General features: G+C 43.2%; 1 protein-coding gene across 2 annotated transcripts; it reads right to left on the bottom strand.

Moving 5' to 3' along the window:
• Positions 1–979: 979 nt before the first annotated feature.
• Positions 980–17,728, bottom strand: taf4a (TAF4A RNA polymerase II, TATA box binding protein (TBP)-associated factor). 2 transcript variants are annotated; one of them, XM_049021595.1, is made up of 16 exons: positions 17,443–17,727; positions 16,396–17,286; positions 15,361–15,515; positions 13,967–14,086; positions 13,021–13,143; positions 12,770–12,892; positions 12,560–12,649; positions 11,762–12,004; positions 11,071–11,218; positions 9,587–9,701; positions 8,977–9,146; positions 8,618–8,748; positions 4,471–4,596; positions 4,012–4,068; positions 3,764–3,883; positions 980–2,524 (listed from the first exon to the last, which is right to left on the bottom strand). In XM_049021595.1, exons 1-16 carry the CDS (start codon positions 17,672–17,674, stop codon positions 2,357–2,359), a joined length of 3,012 nt encoding a protein of 1,003 aa, XP_048877552.1. In that variant the 5' UTR covers positions 17,675–17,727; the 3' UTR covers positions 980–2,356. The 2 variants fall into 2 exon arrangements, 1 of the variants encoding a protein (XP_048877552.1); XR_007399127.1 differs by having other exon boundaries at positions 2,390–2,524; positions 3,764–3,900; positions 17,443–17,728.
• Positions 17,729–21,911: the final 4,183 nt, after the last annotated feature.

Raw genomic sequence — 21,911 nt, 5'->3', positions numbered from 1 at the left:
ATATGGATACAAGTTACATCAGGGAACATGATTTATCTTGAATACCACAAAGTGTGTAATACACATTATATTTATTTTATAGCAAATGAACTGCTGTTTGCATGTTCTCCCCACGTCGTCGTGGGGTTTCCTCCGGGTACTCCGGTTTCCCCCCACAGTCCAAAAACATGCTGAGGCTAATTGGAGTTGCAAAAGTTGCCCATAGGTGTGTATGTGTGAGTGAATGGTGTGTGAGTGTGCCCTGCGATGGGCTGGTCCCCCATCCTGGGTTGTTCCCAGCCTCGTGCCCATTGCTTCCGGGATAGGCTCCGGACCCCCCGCGACCCAATAGGATAAGCGGTTTGGAAAATGGATGGATGGATGGATGAACTGCTAAAAAAATGAAGAAATACAGTATTTTAAATGCTAAAACATATAACTAAGCTGATTGCAACTAAAAGAAAAAAAATAAGACCAGTGAACTAACTAAACTAAATATGTAAAAGTGCAGAAAGGAAAGTTTACACTTCTGATTAATTAGTATTGAAGTGCATTGGTGAAATCCAATCTTTTCAGTATGTGATTCAAGAATGTTTCAGTTGATACTGAAGGACAGAAGTCAGTATAAAAACCATTTCAGGAGCTGGTAGCTGAAACTCTTGCCTTGTCTCTGAGGAAATCCCATTTTAATCCCTAACCATTTCTTTTCAAAAATTTTCATTTGATAGATAAATCAGAGGGCACATTACATCCTTTGTAAACAACAGGGGTGACTGATGTGTAGACTATCCTAAGCTATAGCCTAGGGCTCTGAAAAACATCAAGTCCCTGCCCCAGCTTAAATAAATTAAAAATTGGCAACACCTGAGTGTTCACGCTGACGACAGCCTAGGGCCTACACGTTAAGTTAATCCGCCTCTGTCGACTAGGGATTGTAAGCATAATTTTGTACGAAATTGCATTAGGAAATTTAAAAAAAAAAGAATAAAACAGCAGAAGATACAAAGAGATTTTTCATTTTTAATGAGTTAATTCTCTTTCAATCCTATATAAAACAATAGCAATTAAAAACTTTTTAGGTAAATTATTTACATATAAACAACTGACTGTGCAAAAATTTCAAGAAGAGAGGAATACATCTGGACATCATCTCAATTTTGTTTTTTATAGTAAAAGACAAAAGAATGAAAGAGGGGAATAGTTACCAAGCATTGGTAAAAAATATCAATCGAAATGAATAATTACAGGGTTCTACTTTACACAGGATCATCAGACCTGTTCAAAGGAGATCTACGATAATCACACATTTTAAAGGCCAAACAAAAATATTTACAATAATAATATTTAAACAATTTTAATACAATGTTTGCAAAAAAATAGAGCCAATTAGCACATTCAATAGAAAAATAAGTAGAAAGGAGGCGGTGTGTGTCCAAATGACCATGTGACTCAGAGCAGGGCTGTCATTGGATCAGTCCTTTATCAGCAAAAGTAGTATGGTCTTCACCACATGTATGTGCCGAGGTCATATAGAGATCATAGCAACTATCATAGCTTCCAGAGATGTCTAACTTTTCTCTAGCTGAATATCTGAGCTCACCTCAGCTAACTCAAAGATACATTCTGTATTTTTATTCAAACATCAAAAGTCCTTGATATTGAGTAGAAAAACAACAGTGCAAAGTATAGTTACCTAATTAAAAGGAAATGTTAATTATGTAAAATCTTATTAGGAAATGTAGCAAATGTTTTAGCCTACAGTTTTGTTTCCGTTTTCCTTCTTGAGACGTTCAAAATGCACTTTGGATGACGCAGCATTCTCACTGGCGGAGTCGCTACTGAGACGTGCCATTTTCACACAAAGGACACAAACAGACATAAATAATAGTAACCCTTGATTTTTAAATTAAATAAACAAAGTATTTAAATTATGCTAGGTTTCAATTTAACAAAACGAAAAAGGAAACAGGAACGTCACTGGCAGCTCAGAATATGACAGTAACTTCGAGATTAATTGCTATGTCTTAAAAAGATACAAACATATGGCTTATTTTTGGCAAGAAGGCAACTCAGTAAATGACAAGCAAAGGTCTGTTCCATTAAATGAATCCACAGGCAGTAATAACAGTAATAAAATAACTATTGTTACAATAATTGTTTTATAGAAACTTCTTTTCATTTTACTTCCTTAAACTGAGCTTTTCATATAAACAGAAATAGAAAATTGATCAACGTGACTTTTTACAATTGTTCATTTGCATGTTACAAAAAGGTCTGTAAAATGTATAATTATGTATTTATATATTTATATGTTTATTAAAAGAGGAAAATAAAAGGGGAAATAGCATAAAACGGAGAGAGAGAGAGAGGAGGGTGACTATTTGAGGAAGGCGCGGTAGAGAAGGTTCGAGTGGCTGTTCCCCCGCTCGGCCTCCAGGCAGAAGAGCAAGTCCCTGAGGTTGACGCGAGTGATACGCTGCCGGGTGAACTGCCTGGATGCCCCAGTGCCCGTCGCCCCGGATAGGGATGGACTGACCCCCGAGCCCTGCGTTATTGTAAAGGGTGAGTGGAAGGGTGGGGGCATGAGACAGAACAGGGAGGGAGATGACAAGTTTTTAATACTACACACTCACTTGTATGAGTATGTATATACTTTCCCTGGTTACTTTATTAAGAACAACTAGCTAATTAATACCAGAAACATATCAGTAGTACAGGAGTTGTGTGTCTTCAGCCAATGTTTCGATGAGTCACAGAACAAGGGGCCTTCCTGTAACGTGGCCATTGTTTGACCCCTCCTAAAGAAGGTGTGTTTGCCTTTTGTTCATCACACCATTTCCTGTAAACACTGTATACTAGGAATGTAACTGTACATGTATTTGTACCAAAAGTTTTCGGTACAGGTCTTTCGGTTTGGTGCGCATATGTACCGAATGAAAGCAAAAATGTGGAACCTTTGTGTGTTTGTTTGTTTCCCCTGAGCGACATTCTGAGAGGGACGGATGGAGCCGCGCCCGTTTACATCCTAATGTGAAGCTGGAAGCTGTTAATGTGAATTCAAGTACAGCACAGGTATTTTTTTTAAATGCTGCACCCATTATTGATATTTATGTTGTTTTGCTTTATATTTTTTGAGACAATATTAATGTTGCACAGTTCTAATATGAAGCTGAAAGCTGCTGATGTGAATACAGTACAGAGCAGTCACTTGGTTAAATAGTGGTTTAATGGACAAAGTAAAAAAAATAGTAATTTAAGTTTTGTTTCTTTTACTTCCGCTGTACTGAAAAAGTACCGTGATTTCAGAACTGAGGTATGTTCCAAACCGTGACCTTTGAGTATCGTTACGCCCCTGCTGTATACACAGCAGCATATGCATGATACCAGGGAAGAGGCTGCTTCTGAGAATCACTGTGTCTGGCTCCAGTAATCAGGCCACAATCAAACTAAATTAAATAACCCTCAAATCAGGTCCCCATGCAGTATATACTAAGTGGTAGCTATATATATATATATATATATATATATATATATATATAAGTATACAATACTGTGCAAAAGTCTTAGGCTGCCACACACAACTGGTTTAATCACAAAATTAATTGTCCTAATAAATGTTTAATAAATGGTAATTAATAAATGCTTAAATTATGTAAAATTTATGCCTGTCAAAGAGTGTTAACTTAAGCTCTCTTTAAGTCACCAGGGTATTTGCTGACATCTTCAGTACAGCCATGCTTTTGTTACTTCACAGAGTACCGGCCGTTTCCCTCGGCCGCTTTACCTCAGCACCGGCGCCGGTCCCAGGCCAGTCCAGCTTCCGCTTCTTCCTGGGCCCTATGGCTGCCAGCGCTGTCAGGTTGGCTTCTCGCTGCCTCATCTGAGCCAACTCCTGTTGCTGCATCTGTTCCACACAAACATCTGGATTACAAACATAAACACACACATGCTCCAGTGCTGCTTCTAGAACTCCCTGCCAGTCAAATGCATGAATGTCACAAGGACCAATAGGTCAACCAAAAGGAATCCTACCTCTTTAGCCTTCTGTTTGAGCCGTAGCTGTTCAGGATCTTCCTGGCGTGACCGGGACTGTGCAGAATTGACTTTCCGTTACACATCTGTACACATCACGGTAGACACCCTTCTTTGCAAAAACGCAGTGAAAGAGCTGAATGGATGGTTTGGAGTCAAGTTCATGACATACATGGGTGCTGAGAGAATCAATTACAACTATTAGGTTCAATCGACTACAAGAAAATTTAGTTTCAGAGGCTTTCTGTTCCAGTTCCAGTCTAACACTAGAAGTTTCCAGTCATCAAATGTAATACAATAAGGACTCTAACAAATAAACAGACACAGCAATTCGGGCTTGATTAGATCTACTGAGGAAAGTGGCCTCAGGAAACAACCCAAACGCACTGTTGCTAGAAGTCAGTCATGAAATGCAGATTCTGTGTGGTCAGGAAGGTCGAGGGGTCAAAATGACCATACCTTTGCTGCCTTCATCAAAATCTCCCTCTCCTGCTCCTCTTTCCTCTGCTTCTCCATCTGATCCAGCTGTTCGAAGAACTTGAGCTGCGAGCGGACATCGCTGATTTGCTCATACCGACTGTCATCCTAGTGGAGGGGCAGGAGTTTCAGAAATGATGTATGTGCCAACATATCACAGTACATTGCAAAATCATTAGCAGAGGATGCAAAGACAATACAACGCTCAGAGAATACATGCACTTAAAATGTCAGCGTATTTCCCTTAAGACTGATCTGACCGATTAATACTGAAACATCACATACTAGCAGTCCTATTACGTTTTGCTCAACGCAATTAGCATGTTCAAAAAGCGGAGGAATCAAGCAGCAGGATTATTTATCAAGACATTACTGGTGGAACAGTCAGTACAGCAAAAACTATTCTACAAACACAAACATCCATCAGGACAAGATCATTTTCCTATTTCTGTCAAATCACCATTCATCAACAATAAAACAAACAAGCAGGGATGCACATAACCGGCACACACATACACAGTCGCCATATAAAGCGATACACATGGCAATTGCTTTTCATGACGGTGCAGATGTGTACCTATTCTATGTACATTTGCTCTGCTATTACAAAGTACTGTACACGTTAACCTTTATTCCACAAATGAAGCATGAATCAGCCATATAAAATCTAGATGCTGCACTGGAGCATGTGTGTTTATGTTTGTAGTCCGGATGTTTCTGCGGAACATGAGCATAAGCTTTAATAATGGAAATTCAGAAGTGATGAACAAAATTTCAAAGTTGAGCACATTAAATTCCAGCTTTACAAAAAGAGTTAGAATAAAGGCTTAAGTGGCCTAAAATAGCATCATCCTTTTCACTGGTTATCACAGCAGAGAGACAGTAGCAGTGGCTATTTTGAGTGCCGTGGCATATGCTGGTGGGTATAGTGGACTGTAATGCTTCTGTACCATAACTGCTTTACTTGACCCATCTTGCAATGATATAGGCATATATTATAGAATAGACTAAACCTTTTTATTATTATTATTATTATTATTGATTTTGAGTAAATTTTCAACTCCTATTGTAATATTTGTCAAAAACTTCATGTTTGCAATACAACTTTTTCCAATTTCGTTAAGCCCTAGTTTAAAGGCTACTTCTAATGTTTTAAGTTATCATTTTGTGGCAACGAATGAGGTCTCCTTTTGTATGGAAATTAATCGAGTTGCATATATGCCAGGGAATAAATTGTCAGGAGTGTATTGTTAAAAACGCCGGTCGTCGTAACTGCCCAAAGTATAGGCTATTAAACACTGTTATATGCTGCTGTACTTGAGCAACCATTTCAGTCTAATTTATTCAGGCTACTTTTTAAAGATCCAAATTCATGTTTCTCTATGTGTGTAATTGATGTGGGGTAGGCGTGTCAATCCAATATTTGAATAATGACTGGCAATTTTTTTACTAGTAATTCTGCCAGAAATGCCCTACCTCCCAGGCACATAGATGAACCTGTACCTTACTGTTGCCTAGCTTTGTAGGTTATTAGTGCATGCTTGCATTCAGAAGGTCATAAAACTGAATCCTGTGGTATGTAAAGTTAACTCATCCACCCCAAAACCTGCTCCAGAGAGTGCCAGATAAGGCTGACTCTGCACTCTGGGCCCAAGCTTCACTCTCAACTCTATGCATGTATCTTATAGAAGAGCAGGACAGGATATGAATGGACTGAAATTCATTTAACTTGCTATATCAGTAGTATCAGCTATATAGTCAGTGATCAGTCTAATCAGGATCAGTTTGGTTTTACTTCCGGATACGTCTCTACTCGTGACCAGAGTACTGTAAAAATCAAGCAAAAGTAGAACTTTGCTACCACCAGTAACCAAAATGTATTGCATATAAATGATCAAAATAGTATTTGATACTCAAATTCATTAACCTAATAAGCTCCATTTAGACTAGATGAAGTTCTAGGATGAGTTTATATTTGTTAACAATAATTGGCTGGCAATTAATATACTATTCTTGTCATATCCATTTTATGAAAAGATTGACATTAAAGTTTAATCTTTAAAAAAAATATATATATTTTTTTACTTGTATAGTAAATGACAGCCACAGAAATAAACACAAAATGACAAGAGACAAATATCTACCCCATTTTATATCATTATTAAAACCAGAAATGTGGCATGTTAGCAAAGATTTCTTGAATGTGAAGGGGAGTAAAGGACGGAGTCATGGTGAGTTAAGTAATTATGGGGCAGCTCAGTGATGTGTTTGCAAGGTGTTTGCCCTTCTGCATGTTTGCGTCCAGTCCGACTTCAACTGCGAGCGATATCAGTCAGTGGATTCACTCATGGTCAACGTTTGTGACCTCAAGGAGCAACTGGCTCTCATGCGACACAAGGAGTTAGAGGAGAGAGTTAATACACCTTTTAAGGAGACTGTGTGTATGTTTCATGCAGGGAGGGGGGAGAATGAAGAACAGATCTGGGTGAATGTAGGTCATAGACGTAGAAAAGGGCGTACACAGTTCACAGAGTGACTGTGTCTAACCGCTTTCAGGTGCTTCCAGCTTTAGAGCCGGAAGAGACTGGGGAGGCAGGTGGGCCCTTGGGCACCAAGGAGCCGCCTACCCCCCGCGGAGGAGGGCGGTTGGGGTAGCAGGGGATTCAGTTATTTGTGCTATGGATTAGTTATGTGTGCACCCATGATAGAGGGTCCCGTATGGTGTCTTGCCTGCCTGGTGCCCAGGTAGAGGACATTCTGAATAGTGTGGACAGGCTTTTGGCCCCAGCCGGGGTAGATCCAATGGTCGTGGTGCATGTTGGCACCAACGACATAAGAAAGGGCAGGAGGGCTGTTCTGCAGGATAAATTTATAGAAGCCGCAGATAAGCTTAGAAGCAGAACATCCACAGTGGTATTCTCTGGAATACTTCCCATGCCACGTGCAAGCCAGGCTAAGTTAGCTGAGATGAGGAGATTAAATGCTTAGTGAAAAGGGTGGTGTAGGAAAGAGGGGTTTAGGTTTATGGGGCACTGGAAGACCTTCTGGAACAGGTGGGACCTGTTCAAGCTAGACGGGTTGCATCTGAACCAGAGGGAAACCAGTGTATTGGGGAGGCGTATGTGTAGAGTAGTTGAGGAATGTTTAAACTAGGGACTGGGGGGGGGGGGGGGCAGGGAGGTTAGTTAAGAATATAGGTGGGGAGAGGTGGAAAGCCCCAATTAATACTAATATTAAAAGTGGACACTGTAAAAGAGTTGCTAAATTGCCCGTAGGAGTGCATGTGTGTGTGAATGGTATGTGAGTGTGCCCTGCGATGGGCTGGCCCCCCATCCTCGGTTGTTCCCTGCCTTGTGCCCATTGCTTCCGGGATAGGCTCCGGACCCCCCACGACCCAGTAGGATAAGCGGATTGGAAAATGGATGGATGGATGGGACACTGTAAAAGGCCTACCCTTTGTGGTCTGTATTTAAGCGCTAGGAGTATTAGAAACAAAATTCATGACTTAGACGCTTTAATTTCATCAGACACTTACGACATTATAGGAATAACAGAAACATGGATGAGTGACAATGATGGAGAAGAATATAATATGGACGGTTATGCGTTGTTCCATAGAGACCCGATAGGCAAGAAGGGAGGCGGTGTTGCAGTGTATGTAAAAGAAAACTTGCAGGCAAAGGAGCTCACTGATAAAAACTAAACGTACAGAAACTGGATAAAACTAGATGCAAAAAACTCAAAATGGCCTAATTGTCTGTGTTTGTTATAGAGCACCTAATGTAGCTACAGAGGAAAGCAGAATGTTATAAGGCGATAACATGATTATGAGTAATAAAAATTATATGGTGGTTATGGGTGATTTTAATTTACCTAGATACAGTGGGACACAGTCTCTGGCTCTTCCGTAAATGAACTTGAGATGGTGGAATCAGTACAGGATTGTTTTTAGAAAAGAGTTCTAAAAGCTGAAATCACTCATTTGCTGGATAGCAAGGGCTTTATAATTGATAATGACATTGATATAGTAAAAGAGTTTAATGATTATTTTACACAGGTGTTCACAGTAGAGCACACGAGTAAGTTACCAAATGGTGCCTATGCACGATGCCAGTTCTCAGACTCTAACCTTGAAGGAGAAATTCTTCTGTTGTGCGATCTGGGACACCTTCTCCAGCAGATCCTGGAGCCTCTGCTGAGTAGCGTGGGACACAAAGTTCACCACTTCTGGTCCCAGCTCAGCGATGCCATATTTCTTACCTTTAAGGAATGTAATGGAAGGGATGGTGAAAACCAAGCAGGAATGCCGATTGCTATATTAGGAGGACATGCTGAACAATTTAATATAAAGAACCAAAAAATGTGGCTAAAAATCAAGCAAGAATCTATCGAGTAAAAGTGAATGTAAAAGGTGAACTTTATGGTACTATGGGGTGTTTTTTGTAGAGACTATGTACAGCAGAGCAGGAATGAGAGGTCATCACATACCTAGGTCCAGCACCCTCCTGTGCAGTGTGGCGGTATAGAGGAAGGCCTCATCCTTGCAGGAACGGGTCACCGCACCCACCAGCTCAGAGTTGGTAGCCAGGATTCGCGCGTTCTCCTCTGACAGGTTGACCCCCGCCATGGATGCCACGTCGTTGATGTCGTCATCATCCCTGGATGAGAGACAGTCAAATCGTCTGGAAGTAATCCTGACCTAGACCGCTGTCTCCAAGGGAGACCATACATGACAGTGCTGCTTTTATAGTTCAAATATGTGCTTAACAGCTGTGCAACTTCCGGAGCTTTTAAACATTATGTACATGAAATAGTTGCATCCTGCATCAAAATCACTTAAACTATAACCAGTAAACTATAAAGCTGTGAATTTAAGCAGCTTCCCATAACATTATCTGTCAAGAAAATAATGCTAATTCAAGCAGATGAAAAAAAAATGTTGTTGGAATATTAACAAAATCACTCACAACAAGCCACAAAATACACCCATTTTGACAATTCTCACAGTCAAGGCAGAGAACGCTGGAGGTGCCAGAGTTACCATAGAAACACAGGCTGATACCCCCACCCCAACAAACATGTTCCCCCAGCGACCAACCTGAAGGTGCCTCCCCCAGCATCCTTGGGCTTGTTCTTCTGCATGGCGGACAGCGCGGCCATAGGGGGCGTTGGACCCCTTGCCCCCATCGATGCACTAGATTTCACCAAGGGAACTGTGGGAGGAGAGAAGCCGGGGAGAGCATGGTAAGAGTATTTCACTTGTTTCCATAACTAGTTACTTCAGAAGAGCAAATGAAAGCTGCTGCTACATTTTGGTTTCATGCACAGAACTGAAAAAATGGCACCAGCTTGAACCACAGTGTAGTTAATTTAATATAAGCACTGGTATCAGAGGTGGGGGGGGGTCTCTCTGGACCTCCGCCCTTCTCACTCTCAGTACAACACTGCTTCCTGGCTGTCATAATGATGCACGAGCACAGCGGCTGTGGGAAGAGGCAGGAAGCAGCGCCCCACACATCAATGTCGCTCCTGAGAGCAGGTAGCTCTCTGGCAGATTAAGGCCACGTTGTGTCCCCCTGAGCCGGGGTGCCAGGCGCTGGTCTCACGCTGAGGTGTCTGCTCCACACAGCCCAGCTCAGAGGGAGCAGGAGGAGGTCAGCGTCACTTGGAGGGACTGTGGGGGAGCTCCTTCCATTTTACACTGCGTGACTCTATGATCGTGAGCAAAGGCTAATTTTTCCACCTGCATTAGTCAGAGCAATGAGCTTCTGGGCTAGCAGGATATATAATAATGCAAGTTTGCAAAAGGAAACCTGATAAGGAGCAAAAATGGATTGATGATCATGAAGATTCACGAATGCACTGAATCAGAATAATTGCCCTACTAATTTTAATGTAACTGTATAGATAATACTATAAGAAATATACAGGCCGAATACACAGGGTCTGCATCTGCGGGTTCAAACGGCAGATCACAAAATATTTGGGGGAAAAAATTCCAGAAAAGTTCCAAAAAGCAAAGCACTGCATTTAATCCACACGAAAGAAGTGAGAATGAAGCAAGAGGGACACAGAGAGAACAAGAACATTTATATATTTTCTCTATGTGCAATTACATTTTCAACAAGAACTACAATGGTTCTATCTGTGCTAAACATGTACAGACTTTCTTCCTTGTCATTATTCCCTAAATAATACAGTATAACTACATACACAGCATTTACGTTGTATTAGATATTATGAGTCATACAGAGATGATTTAAACTGGAGGATGCGCGTAGGTTATATGCAAATAGTACACAGTATTTTATACAAGAGACTTGAGCATCTATGGATTTTGGTATCCGTGGGGGGGGGGGGGGGGGGTCCTTTAACCAGTCCCCTGTGGATGCTGAGGAATAAATGTAGCATTTTGATATTTTGGTCCTGTTTTTGTCTATAAAACTGTGAGAGTGTTGTACTTCATCTTACAATTTGGGGGGGGGGGGGTTCACAGTACTTATACTGCAGAAACACAGGACAGTGTTTAACGGGGGGGCGGACATGAGGGTTCCTAAACACACACAGGACACACACACTGACCTGTCTGCAGTGGCTTCACCTGCACCTGGGGCTGTCCCAGCACAATCCGGCTGTGGGGCTGCCGGAGGGTCACCATGGGTGTCTGGGTGATGGTGACCTGCGGGGGGCGCACCATCGCCGTCTGCTGCTGCTGGGATTGGTGCAGAACCTGCAGTGGCGAGGTCACAAAACTGTCAACCAATCACAGGGACACAAACACACCTCATTAGGTGGCATTAAAAAAATGTATGAAGGAAAGTAAATAGCAGTACAAATCTGTCACCCATGGCGGTCTTTAATGTATATAGCTACAGAGAATCCACCCATGGCACCCTATGAGGTATGCTAAGACGACTAACATGTAGCTTATATGTTCGCAGGCTCCCGATTGTGTACAGGTAGCTAGTAGGTGATGGAAATGTATACCACACAAAGCTGACAACCGGCTGTGTTGCTTACCCACCAAACTAGGTAGGAATGCAGACATTGGGGATCTACAATGCTCATAAAAAGTAGATTTCGTCTGACTAAATGACACAGGACCATTTTGAAAGCAATCATTTCAAGACAATCTGTCATGGTGAGGCCAAAAGACCAAACGACTGTGGGTGGAGATGGGTTAGAGAAGGATTTTACCCCCAGTGCAGAGATAACCAGATCTGCTGATCCCTACACTCAAGACTCATGGTAGGATCGGCAACTGAGTGGTTACCAGCGACGCAGCCTGGCCAGGCTTGGAGTGGCTGGCTTGGGCTAGGCTGATAACGGGCTGCTGCAGGGCGCCGGTCACCGTGTTCACGCTGGCAGGGGTGACCGTTGTGGGCCGCTGGGCAGTGCTGCCCACGACCACAGTGGTGAGGGAGGTTGTGCTGGCGGGGGCAGACTGCTGAAGCTGGCTTTGCTGGATGAAGGCCGCCGAGTCGGGGGTCATTGCCCGGAGAGCGGGGAGGCTCCTCTGTTTCAAGGGAGAGGGGCGGTCACAGCTCGTAAGATTATCCGGCACTGACCCGTCTGTAAGCTCCCACTTAAATGCAGGAAAAATGATCGCAAAACAGCGCCGTCTTTCAATACTCCCTCTGGGGGTGGATCAAATCGCTGACTTGTTTTTTTTTGTAAAAATGCAAAGCAATACTGTGTTTACACAAAACATATAAAATTTAACCGTAATGGACAAGCGGACAGTTCCTCTCCAGTCCGAACTCTAACTCTCTGACTCTAACCTCACATGGTTTGTGGGGGCAGTGTGTGGCCTAGCAGGCTAAGCCGCTGTTCCTATAATCAGAAGGTTGCCCGTTTGAGCCAAGCCTTGGCACATCTGTGGGTCCTTAAGCAAGGCCCTTAACTATGGTCAGCATGCTCTCATCTACAGAGAGGAAATTAGGGGAGGCGTAAAAAGAATTTCCCCATGAAGACTAATAAAGTGTCAATCATCCATTATTATTTATTTAAACATGACCAGTGAATCGACTCACTGCAGTGGCACACACTTTACATTTACACACCGTATTACCTTTAGGAAAGGCACGAGGTATGGCTGTGGGGATGAATTGAGCTCCCGATATAATCTGCTGGTAAAATCTTCCGCCTCTATCTTTCCTTCCTAAGAGACAAAATATGAAAAATGAACAGCAGTATCCGTCGGAAAGGATTCAACAAGCGATGTTAGGAAATGCATGCTAACCAGCGTGGTCTCTCGCTTCCACTGGAGACGCATACATACCAAGAGATTTTTCACGAGATCCTTCACATTGGCCGCTGTCTCCGATGACTGCTTCCCACTAGACGCAAGTTTTATCAATGTAGAGAGGAAGTTCTTACACTTCTTCACATTTTCCATGGTTTCCTGCCCAGAAAACAAGCAGCAGTATTGGAACCGGACTTGCCTATTCAAAGCCACCAGGATGCGTCCGCCGTGCATCATAGGATACATAGATGCGTGACCTAAGAAGGCTTCCCCCTCCCCTCACACACCGTGGTTGCCGTGACGGTGGTGCCCGGTGTCCCAGTGACCGTCCTCTGGGCTACACCCGGCTGCACCGTTGCTGGGGTCCCCACAGAAGAGCCCGGGGCTGCCCCGCCAAGCAATATAGGGCTCTGAAGAAAGGTGGACAGGAAGTGGGCAGTCACAGAAACAAGAACTCACCTGTACCCCACACAGCAAACCACCAATGTGCATCGCTAATGACCAGCTTCACAGTTTTAAAATTAATAATTTACTTATTGGGTATATATGAGCAAAAGCTCTCATTTCTTCATCTACATTGGGGTCAGAGCAATGGGCTTTTGGCCTGGTAGGATACATATAAAAAAGCATAATAATAATAATAATAATAATAATAATAATAAATTTATGTTAGATGTTACATTATTGAAAATGCAACACACGAGGAATGATGAGAAATTAAAAATGGTGATTTACAAACTTGTCAATACTAACTTTTTGTTTTTTTTTACAACGAAAGGTGAATTGTTATTTGACATCAGACATTGTAGATCTTTAAAAAGTCAGCAATCGATTAGATAGTTCAGCTGCTACCGAAGCCTGTATGAAAAATGAGGGAGGAGCCAACAGCTGGCTTGAAGATACCGCAGGGAAACCAAATGAACAGTGAGGGGACACAAAGCGAGTGTGAAACACAATGCGCACAGTAGCTGTGTAGCTCTCCGAGCAGAGGACACAATACAGAGGTTCACTGAATGGCCTTCAAAAGCAACGATAAGCCCAGCTTTCGCCAACTTCAACAGACACAACAGGAGACATTTGGGGACAAGCGCAGCATCACATTCCAGAACGGGGGGGGGGGGGGGCACAGAACTTAGAACAAGGGCATGAGAAATACCTAAAAGGTGGAGCAAAAAAAGACAAAGACCTTAAATCTGACTCCCCCGCCAAAGGAGACATCAGCGTACGAGTTACCTGCAGGACAGGTGGCCGCTGCAGGGTGGTTGTGGCTTGCACTGAGGCCTGGACACCTGAGGCTTGTTTGATGATGGTTGTAGGCGTCACCTGCCTCGCTAAGATGGGAGTGCCGGGACCCTAGACATGGGAACGAGGGAGGGACACTGGTCATGCTTCTCAAGGCCAATTAACTTCAAGGAATGAGAAGCTGCTCAAACTGATCTTTAAAAGCAAGCACACAAGAAAATGTCACATGCATGAAACCATGTTGATTATTTCGCATTTTCACTGACTTCACACTTATTCACAACAACAAGATGTCACAACCTGAGAAACACATACAGCTTGGGGACTGTTAACTAACAGGCTACTCTTCTGCACATTATTCCACACCTCCTGATGTAAATCATCTAATGTAAACACAGAAATACTTGCCGTTTATCTATATTGTCTTACATTACTGTTTATTTTTTATTGTTGTTTTTTGTGTATTATTCTGTGTATAACATATTTCCATTTAGCACAATCTATCATTTCAGCATCGTTACCATTATGTTCACATGCGCAATAATCACATCACCAGACATGCAATGTCAACTAAGGCAAATTAAATCAAACATCATTGTACTTCTTTGCTGTGTGATACACAAGGAAAACTTAGATGGTTCTCATTTTCCATGACTGATATACAAGAAAAGTGTCTGATATGAGGGTTTGGATACAAGGAGTTTGTTGCTGATGTATGACATGCAAGCTCTGCATGCACAGCGAACCATTAACCACAATTAACACTGGGCGGTGTGTGATATTAATATTCACTTATGTTATATGCAATTCTCACATCACAAGGACATAGTCTTCTGGGTTGAGATGTTGCTTTTTCATACTTTCATACTCCCTGGACATTATACCGCAATATAGGATATTTCCAGAATGAATGCTGCTTTGCAGTACAGTACAGAAATCTTGCTCATAAGATTCACCAATCATTTTTACTTTGTCATAAGAAATAAAACTTAGCAAGCTTAATAATTTTAATGATTGTTCCTTTTCAAGATAATCTAGTACGTTTAAAAAAATCAGTTTATAATGAACTGCTTCTGCTTTTGCATGAGCTCTGCATGCGCTCTCTGAACCAATCATAATCATTCTCATCCTTGCTGTTCAAAATCACTCAAAGATGGGTTAGTAAGAAATTTGTTTTGAACTCTGTTTTGCTTTATAAATATTACAATGTTTATTGCAAAAACTCACATTGTGATATCTGCAATTTTCCAATATCATGCAGCCGTATAGAAAAGGGATGTCAATACACACATGTACAGTGACTGTTTGTTTATGTCACAAGTAAAATTTAGCACTTGTTGCTCGGAGTAAAATGGAAGCGTCATAGCAACCAAACCTGGGCTGACCTGGACTGAGGTGATCTGAACTGAGGGAGTGCTGGTAGGTGTAGCTGGTCTGGGGGCCATGGCACTCTGGGACTGGGACTGCGCCTGCATCTGGGCCAGGGTCTGCTGATGGATCATCAACAGCTGCCCACTGTCACTGCGCACCAGCACCATGCCTGCGGAATGAGGCCTTAAAGGTTAGGTTGACAACTGACACAGAGGCAGCATGACAAGATCCTAACTTCAAAGGGCCTTAAAGGGGAAGGAAATTAAATGCAGAGAACCACTTTCTCATCTGAGACATTTGTTCTGATAGATTATGATAGAGTTCCTGCTCCTAACTGAAAATTACTGCTCTAATCCACCTAAAAAATTTACAATTTCTGCACGGGGAGGACATTAAATAAGACAGCAAATGTTAAAGAAGCCGATTTTAGTAACAAACATCCAGGCTTCTACTACAGTTCAGAAATATTTATAAAATGTACAGTTTCTTGCATACCCTACCAAATAAGTAGCAAGATGTAATCCTGCATGTTAGCGAAAGTTAGGGGTTACTTGACACTTTCAAGGACGAAGGGAAATACGCAGAATAATCGATCGGGTTCTAGCCATTTCACCTTGCTTACTAGAAAACATGTTTTGAGTCAAACTTTAGGAATGTTTTAAGAGAAATTTTGCACGACTACAACGTTGCGAATGAAAATTTCTAGTTCTGCGATCGCACAAATGTCACTAACCAGCAGCACACATGGGTCTGACAGAGAAATCGGGTGCAATTTAACTAAATCGCTATAAGACTTTTACAACGCGATCGCAAAACGAAGGTTTTTAGTTGTAAATGTCGAAAAGTTTGGAAAGTTGATACCCTGCTTCTGAATACTTTTAGAAACGCAACTGGTGGTCGGGCATTCATTATAGCAGAGGTACTGAAACACACGAGTTCTCAGCTTAAGTTAACTTCATTCAATTCCACGCAGTCAGTATAACACGTGCAGGCATGTAAACATGCGTTGTTTGATGAAGCTCACATCATGGACGGGTAAATCTGAATACCTGGAGGGAGCTGGATGTTCTGGATGTTGGGCTGACTCGGAGCCGCCTGGGAGAGCCGTGGTGCCAGCACCGGCGGCGCGATGGCCCGTATCCCGGCCGGGCTGGCTGCTGCGCTGGAAAGCGTGGGAGCCCTCGTAACGGCTTGCAAAGCGGGGCTCTTCGCGATTGGAGCAGGCTGGGTGGCTTGGCCGAGAGTCAGACCGCCAGCGCTGGAAACAAGCCCTTGAGGTACGGTTTTAGGCGACTCCGATTTGATGACCTGGGCGCCCGTGGTTACAGACACAGTGACAGACTGCGAGGGTATGCCAGGCGTGGGCACGGCTGCTACGCTCACTCCCGATGTCAACACAGCGTTATTCCCATTTTGCGTGGTAGCAGATCCTGCTGCTTGCATAGGCGGCCGCACGAGTGCGACCGCAGGTGCGGTAGTCAGTGCCAGCGCCTGCGGCGTGATCACCGTGGAAGTGACAATGTTCTGGGTATTCATGAACGACGTCTGGATAACAGTGCTCGAAGCTGGTGGCAACACTGCGCTCCCTCTCACAGCCGATCCCGGTCCATTGTTGACAACTGTGACAGCGGGTGCCGCGTTTTCCGTGCCACCGCTGGCGGGCTCAGGCGTCCCGGCGAAAGCCGTCACACTTCCTGAACTATGAGAGTTAATGACGCTGCTCCCATTCAAAGTTTGCACCGCCGACGTGCCGCTCTTCCCCCTGACTGTTGCGTGGTTGGACACAGTAGTGCCCATAGCACTGACAGCCACAGTCTTGCTCTGGCTGAGCCCCGCCAGCGGCTCGCTGTCAGTCGCCGATGCGATCCCTGCTGTTGCTGCATCCATAGCTGAACCCGGGGACCTCGTATTATTAATAACACCTCCTTGCACTCCAGCGCCTGTTTTTTTTAAGGAAACAAACGAAAGCGGAGTGATCAAATGCCAAAGTGCGACAAAACGTGCTAGACCCCCGCACTCCACTTTGTTCAGTTTTAAAAGCTTTGCAACGAGCGCCTTAAACAACGTTTACAGTATTAGCGAGCTAGCTAGATTACCTGCTTCTGCCACCTCTTGCGCGAGTCCCACTTTGCTCTCCTGGACATTAGTATTAACTCCTGCCCCAAAACCGGCAACGTGGTTCGCCAAAGCTTGGCCCCTCGCCTGAGAGTTCGCGTGACCCGAGCCCGCAAGCTCGGACTCAAGAGATCCCACAAGATCGCTCACTACTTTCTCATCCACCTCAGTGTGAAAGAAAACCTCATCCAGCAGATCGGAGCCTGCCGCCATCTTCACTCTGTTGTGTTTGGAAAGGGGGGGACTCAAAGGCAGTACCGCGCATGCGCAGTAGGGGCAGCTCGTCACTGAATAAGGAATCTGGACGGTTTGATTGGCTGGTTCAAGATTTAAAGGGTGGGACAAATGGCTACCACCGTCATTGTCGAGTAAGTGGAGGATGATGCAGCACCGTGTAGAAGAGGTCTGGTCGGGATGGAATTGAAATAAAATGTCATAGCTTCTGTATTTCCTAACATGTCACTACACAACGAACGAGGAACTTTTAGTTGTAACATTTTCGGACGCGAAATGCTGGTTTGGATGAAGTTGATCTTGATTAAATTCGTTCGATTCATTGCGTCGGTGCGCTAATGTTTTGTGTTTTTATTCCAAGATGGCTGCGATGTTTTGTTCAGTAGTCAGTCTGGGCGCCATTGACTGAAGGCACACGAGGGCGCCACCTTCGCGTTTACTTCCAACGCGAGTATCGCACAATTTTTTCACGAAATACTGTCTGTACAAGAATTATGTCAGTGGGCCCTGCTGTAACTTTTTTCTGGTTTCTGTTTTTTTTTTTCTTAAATATTTTTTGCTTATGGTTTATGAAGAAGTATCCAATTTTAGCCCTGGAAATCTCATTCCTTCAAGCATATTGTAAATAAAGTATTAATTGTAAGAATGCTGTTGATGTGAGGGAATTTTAATTTTTCTGAACTGGCATTTAATAGAAGTACCCCTCTGCCAAAAAAGGAGAAAATTAATAAAATAAAGAAAACAAAATTCATCCACTTTCTGTTACAGTTTGTTCTATTCAGGGGTGGGGGTCTGGAGTTTAAGGGCACAACCCAGGATGGGGTGCCAGTCCAGTGCAGGGCACATTCACATACTGTTCACTTATGCAACCACACCTATAGGCAATTCAGTAACTCCTATTAACCTCAGCATGTTCTTGGATGGTGGGGGGAAACTCGAATACCCAGAGGATATGGGGAGAACATGCAAACTCTACATACATGGACTCCTGGCAGAGACTTGAGCCCTTGCCCCAGAAATGTGAGGGAACAGTGGCAACCACTGGTGTGTGTGTGTGTGTGTATGTATGTATGTAGGTACACACATATATATGTGTGTGTGTGTGTGTGCACTGAATGTTCTATGAATGCAATATAAAGGCTTTATGAAGGTGCAGTTAATGTAAAGCATTACTAAATAATCCTAATAGCTTGAAAAATGAGTACCTTTTCTTCACAGTACGATATCTGCCTATAGTAATTTCGAGATACCACATTGTTTACTTAGTTGTGGAATCTAACATTTAATCATTAAACTTAAATTAACTGCCACTACAACATTTCAAGACTGCACACTTTGGAGGTATTTAATCTAGATGATTAGCAGAGTTTATTTGTACCCTGTAGTATAAATAATGCATGTTTTAATTACTTAATTGCTTTTCTATTATGATTTATATACTGTTGACTGTGAAAAATGCTGGCACATAAAAAATCAGTTATTTATACAGTTAGTTTTCACCAAGAAATCTGATTGGTCAAGAGGTGTTCTATGAGTGTGGTTATCAGAGTATAAGAGGATATTTCACATCAGCTGTATCACTCTGCTTTACAGGTGTGCCTAAAAACATATACTACATTGCCAAAGGTATTGGGATACCTCACCAAATCATTGAATTCAAGTGTTCCAATTGCTTCCATAGCCACAGGTGTATAACTTCAAGCACCTAGGCATGCAGACTGCTTTTGCAAACATTTGCGAAAGAATTGGTCCCTGTCAGGAGCTCAGTAAATTCAAGCATGGTACAATGATAGGATGCCACCTGTGCAATAAGTCCATTTGAGAAATTTCCTCGCTTCATAATATTCCACAGTCAACTGTTAGTGATATTATAACAAAGTGGAAGCAATTGGGAACAACAGCAAGTCAGCCACAAAGTAGTAGACCACGTAAAATCAGAGCAGGGACAATGCATGCTGAGGTGCACAGTATGCAGAAGTCACCAATTGTCTGCAGAGTCAATACTGTAGCTACAGACTTCCAAACTTCATGTGGCCTTCAGATTAGCTTAAAAACAGTGCGTAGAGAACTTCACGGAAAGGGTTTTCATGGCTGAGCAGCTGCATCCAAGCCTTACATCAGCAAATGCAATGCATAGTGTTGGATGCAGTGGTGTAAAGCATGCCGCCACTGGACTCTAGAGCAGAGGAAACGTTCTCTGGAGTGATGAATCACGCTTTTCTGTCTGGCAATCATGCAAGATTGATGATGCAAGAATCTGGGTTTGGCAGTTGCATTGTACCAAGTGTAAAGTTTGGTGGAGGGGGGATTATGGTGTGGGGTTGTTTTACAGGGGTTGGGGTTGGGCTTGGCCCCTTAGTTCCAATGAAAGGAACCCTTAGTGGTGCAGCATTCTAGGGCATTTTGGACAATTTCATGCTCCCTGCTTTGTGGGAACAGTTTGGGGATGGCCCCTTCCTGTTCCAATATAACTGTGCACCAGTGCACAAAGCAAGGTCCATCAGGACGTGGATGAGCGAGTCTGGTGTTGAGGAACCTGACTCGCTTGCACAGAGCCCTGACCTCAACCCGATAGAACACCTTTGGGATGAATTAGTGCGGAGACTGCGAGCCAGGCCTTCTCGTACCACATCAGTGCCTGAGCTCACTCAATGCTCTCCTGGAAGAATGGTCACAAATTCCCATACTCACACTCCTAAACCTTGTGGACAGCCTTCCCAGAAGAGGTGAATCTGTTATAGCTGTAAATGGTGGGCCAACTCCATATTAAAGCTTACTGTATGTATTAAGAATTGGATGTCATTAAAATCATAAGAACATTACAAATTTACAAATGAGAGGAGGCCATTCGGCCCATTAAGCTTGTTTGGGGAGAACTTAACTAATAGCTTAGAGTTGTTAAAATCTAGCTCTGATTTAAAGGAACCCAGGGTTTTAGCTTGCGCTGCACTAGCAGGAAGACTATTCCATATTCCAACTACACGCTGTGTAAAGAAGTGCTTCCTCAAATTCATTTTAAAATGTTCTCCTGCCAATTTCCAGTTATGGCCATGAGTTCTAGTATTTAAACTAATATTGAAATAGCCATTTGGCTGAACAGCATCCAGACCTGTTAGAATCTTATGCACTCGGATCATGTCCCCCCTTAGTCTCCTTTACTTGAGGCTAAACAGATTCAGCTCAGCTAACCTCTCCTCATGACATTCCTTTAAAACCAGGAATCATTCGCATAGCCCCACGTTGCACCTTTTCCAAGGCAGCAATGTCCTTCTTAAGGTATGGTGACCAAACCTGCACACCTCTAACAACTACTCGACGCTTCCTGTCAGTTAACCAGTTTTCAATCCGAGCTGCTACAGTTCCTAAAATCCCTGCAGTTTTGAGCTTAAGCAAGAGCCATTTGTGGGGGACATTAAAAATCTTCTGGAAATCTAAGTAGATCATATCATAGGCCTTTCCTGTTCCTGGCTTATCAGTTCTCGCTTAATCCCTGGATTTTATTTGCTGGTGTCTGTATTTGATTTACTCGTGTACCGGGACTGTGTGTTATGACAGAAGTGTGACTGCCATTTCTGTTCTCATTGTAACTTTCGTTAGGGAGTTAAGAGGAGCTGTTTGTCTTTTGTTTCCTTTTTTCTCTGTTAGGTTAGACAGTTTGTTCAGAGGCATTAATTAATTTTGTTTGTTGTGTTGGCCAGTGTCACTCCTGAACTTTATTCATCCATATCATCTACTGTCATTTGTGAATACATGCTTGGTGAGTTAATTTGTCCTGTGCACCATGTTTGTTTTTCCCCTCACACCACACGCCTCCTGTGCCACTGTCCTGTGACCCCCCCAAACGCTAGACTGGGGTGCGTAACAGAATTTGAGGGCTTGTCCGAATTGTTTGCTTTGGGTGCGAGAAACCCGGGTTGGTTTCTTAGGTGTATCTGCTGGTGCATGTGAATAATGGCCCATTTCAGTTTGGTTCAGTTTAGCATGAATTCGACTCCGGAACAGCCGGATATTTGTACAGTAGGAAGGCAGATTTGTTTGATGTAGCAGGCCTTTTCAACATGGTGGTCCCGAGTGGCGCCACTAAGCAGGCAGTCAAGGCAGTTCTCCTGGAGGAGCTGACCCAGTCAGGGGTCTTGCTGGAGGCTGTTAAACCTCAGGCTCTGTTTGGGTCGGGGGGATATGGCGTGAGCTTGCCTGAACAGGAAGTGTCTAGTGA

Source organism: Brienomyrus brachyistius, chromosome 8 (genome assembly GCF_023856365.1).
Source record: "Brienomyrus brachyistius isolate T26 chromosome 8, BBRACH_0.4, whole genome shotgun sequence".
In the NCBI taxonomy this organism is placed as follows: Eukaryota; Metazoa; Chordata; class Actinopteri; order Osteoglossiformes; family Mormyridae; genus Brienomyrus; species Brienomyrus brachyistius.
This window is presented reverse-complemented; position numbering and strand designations above follow the sequence as displayed.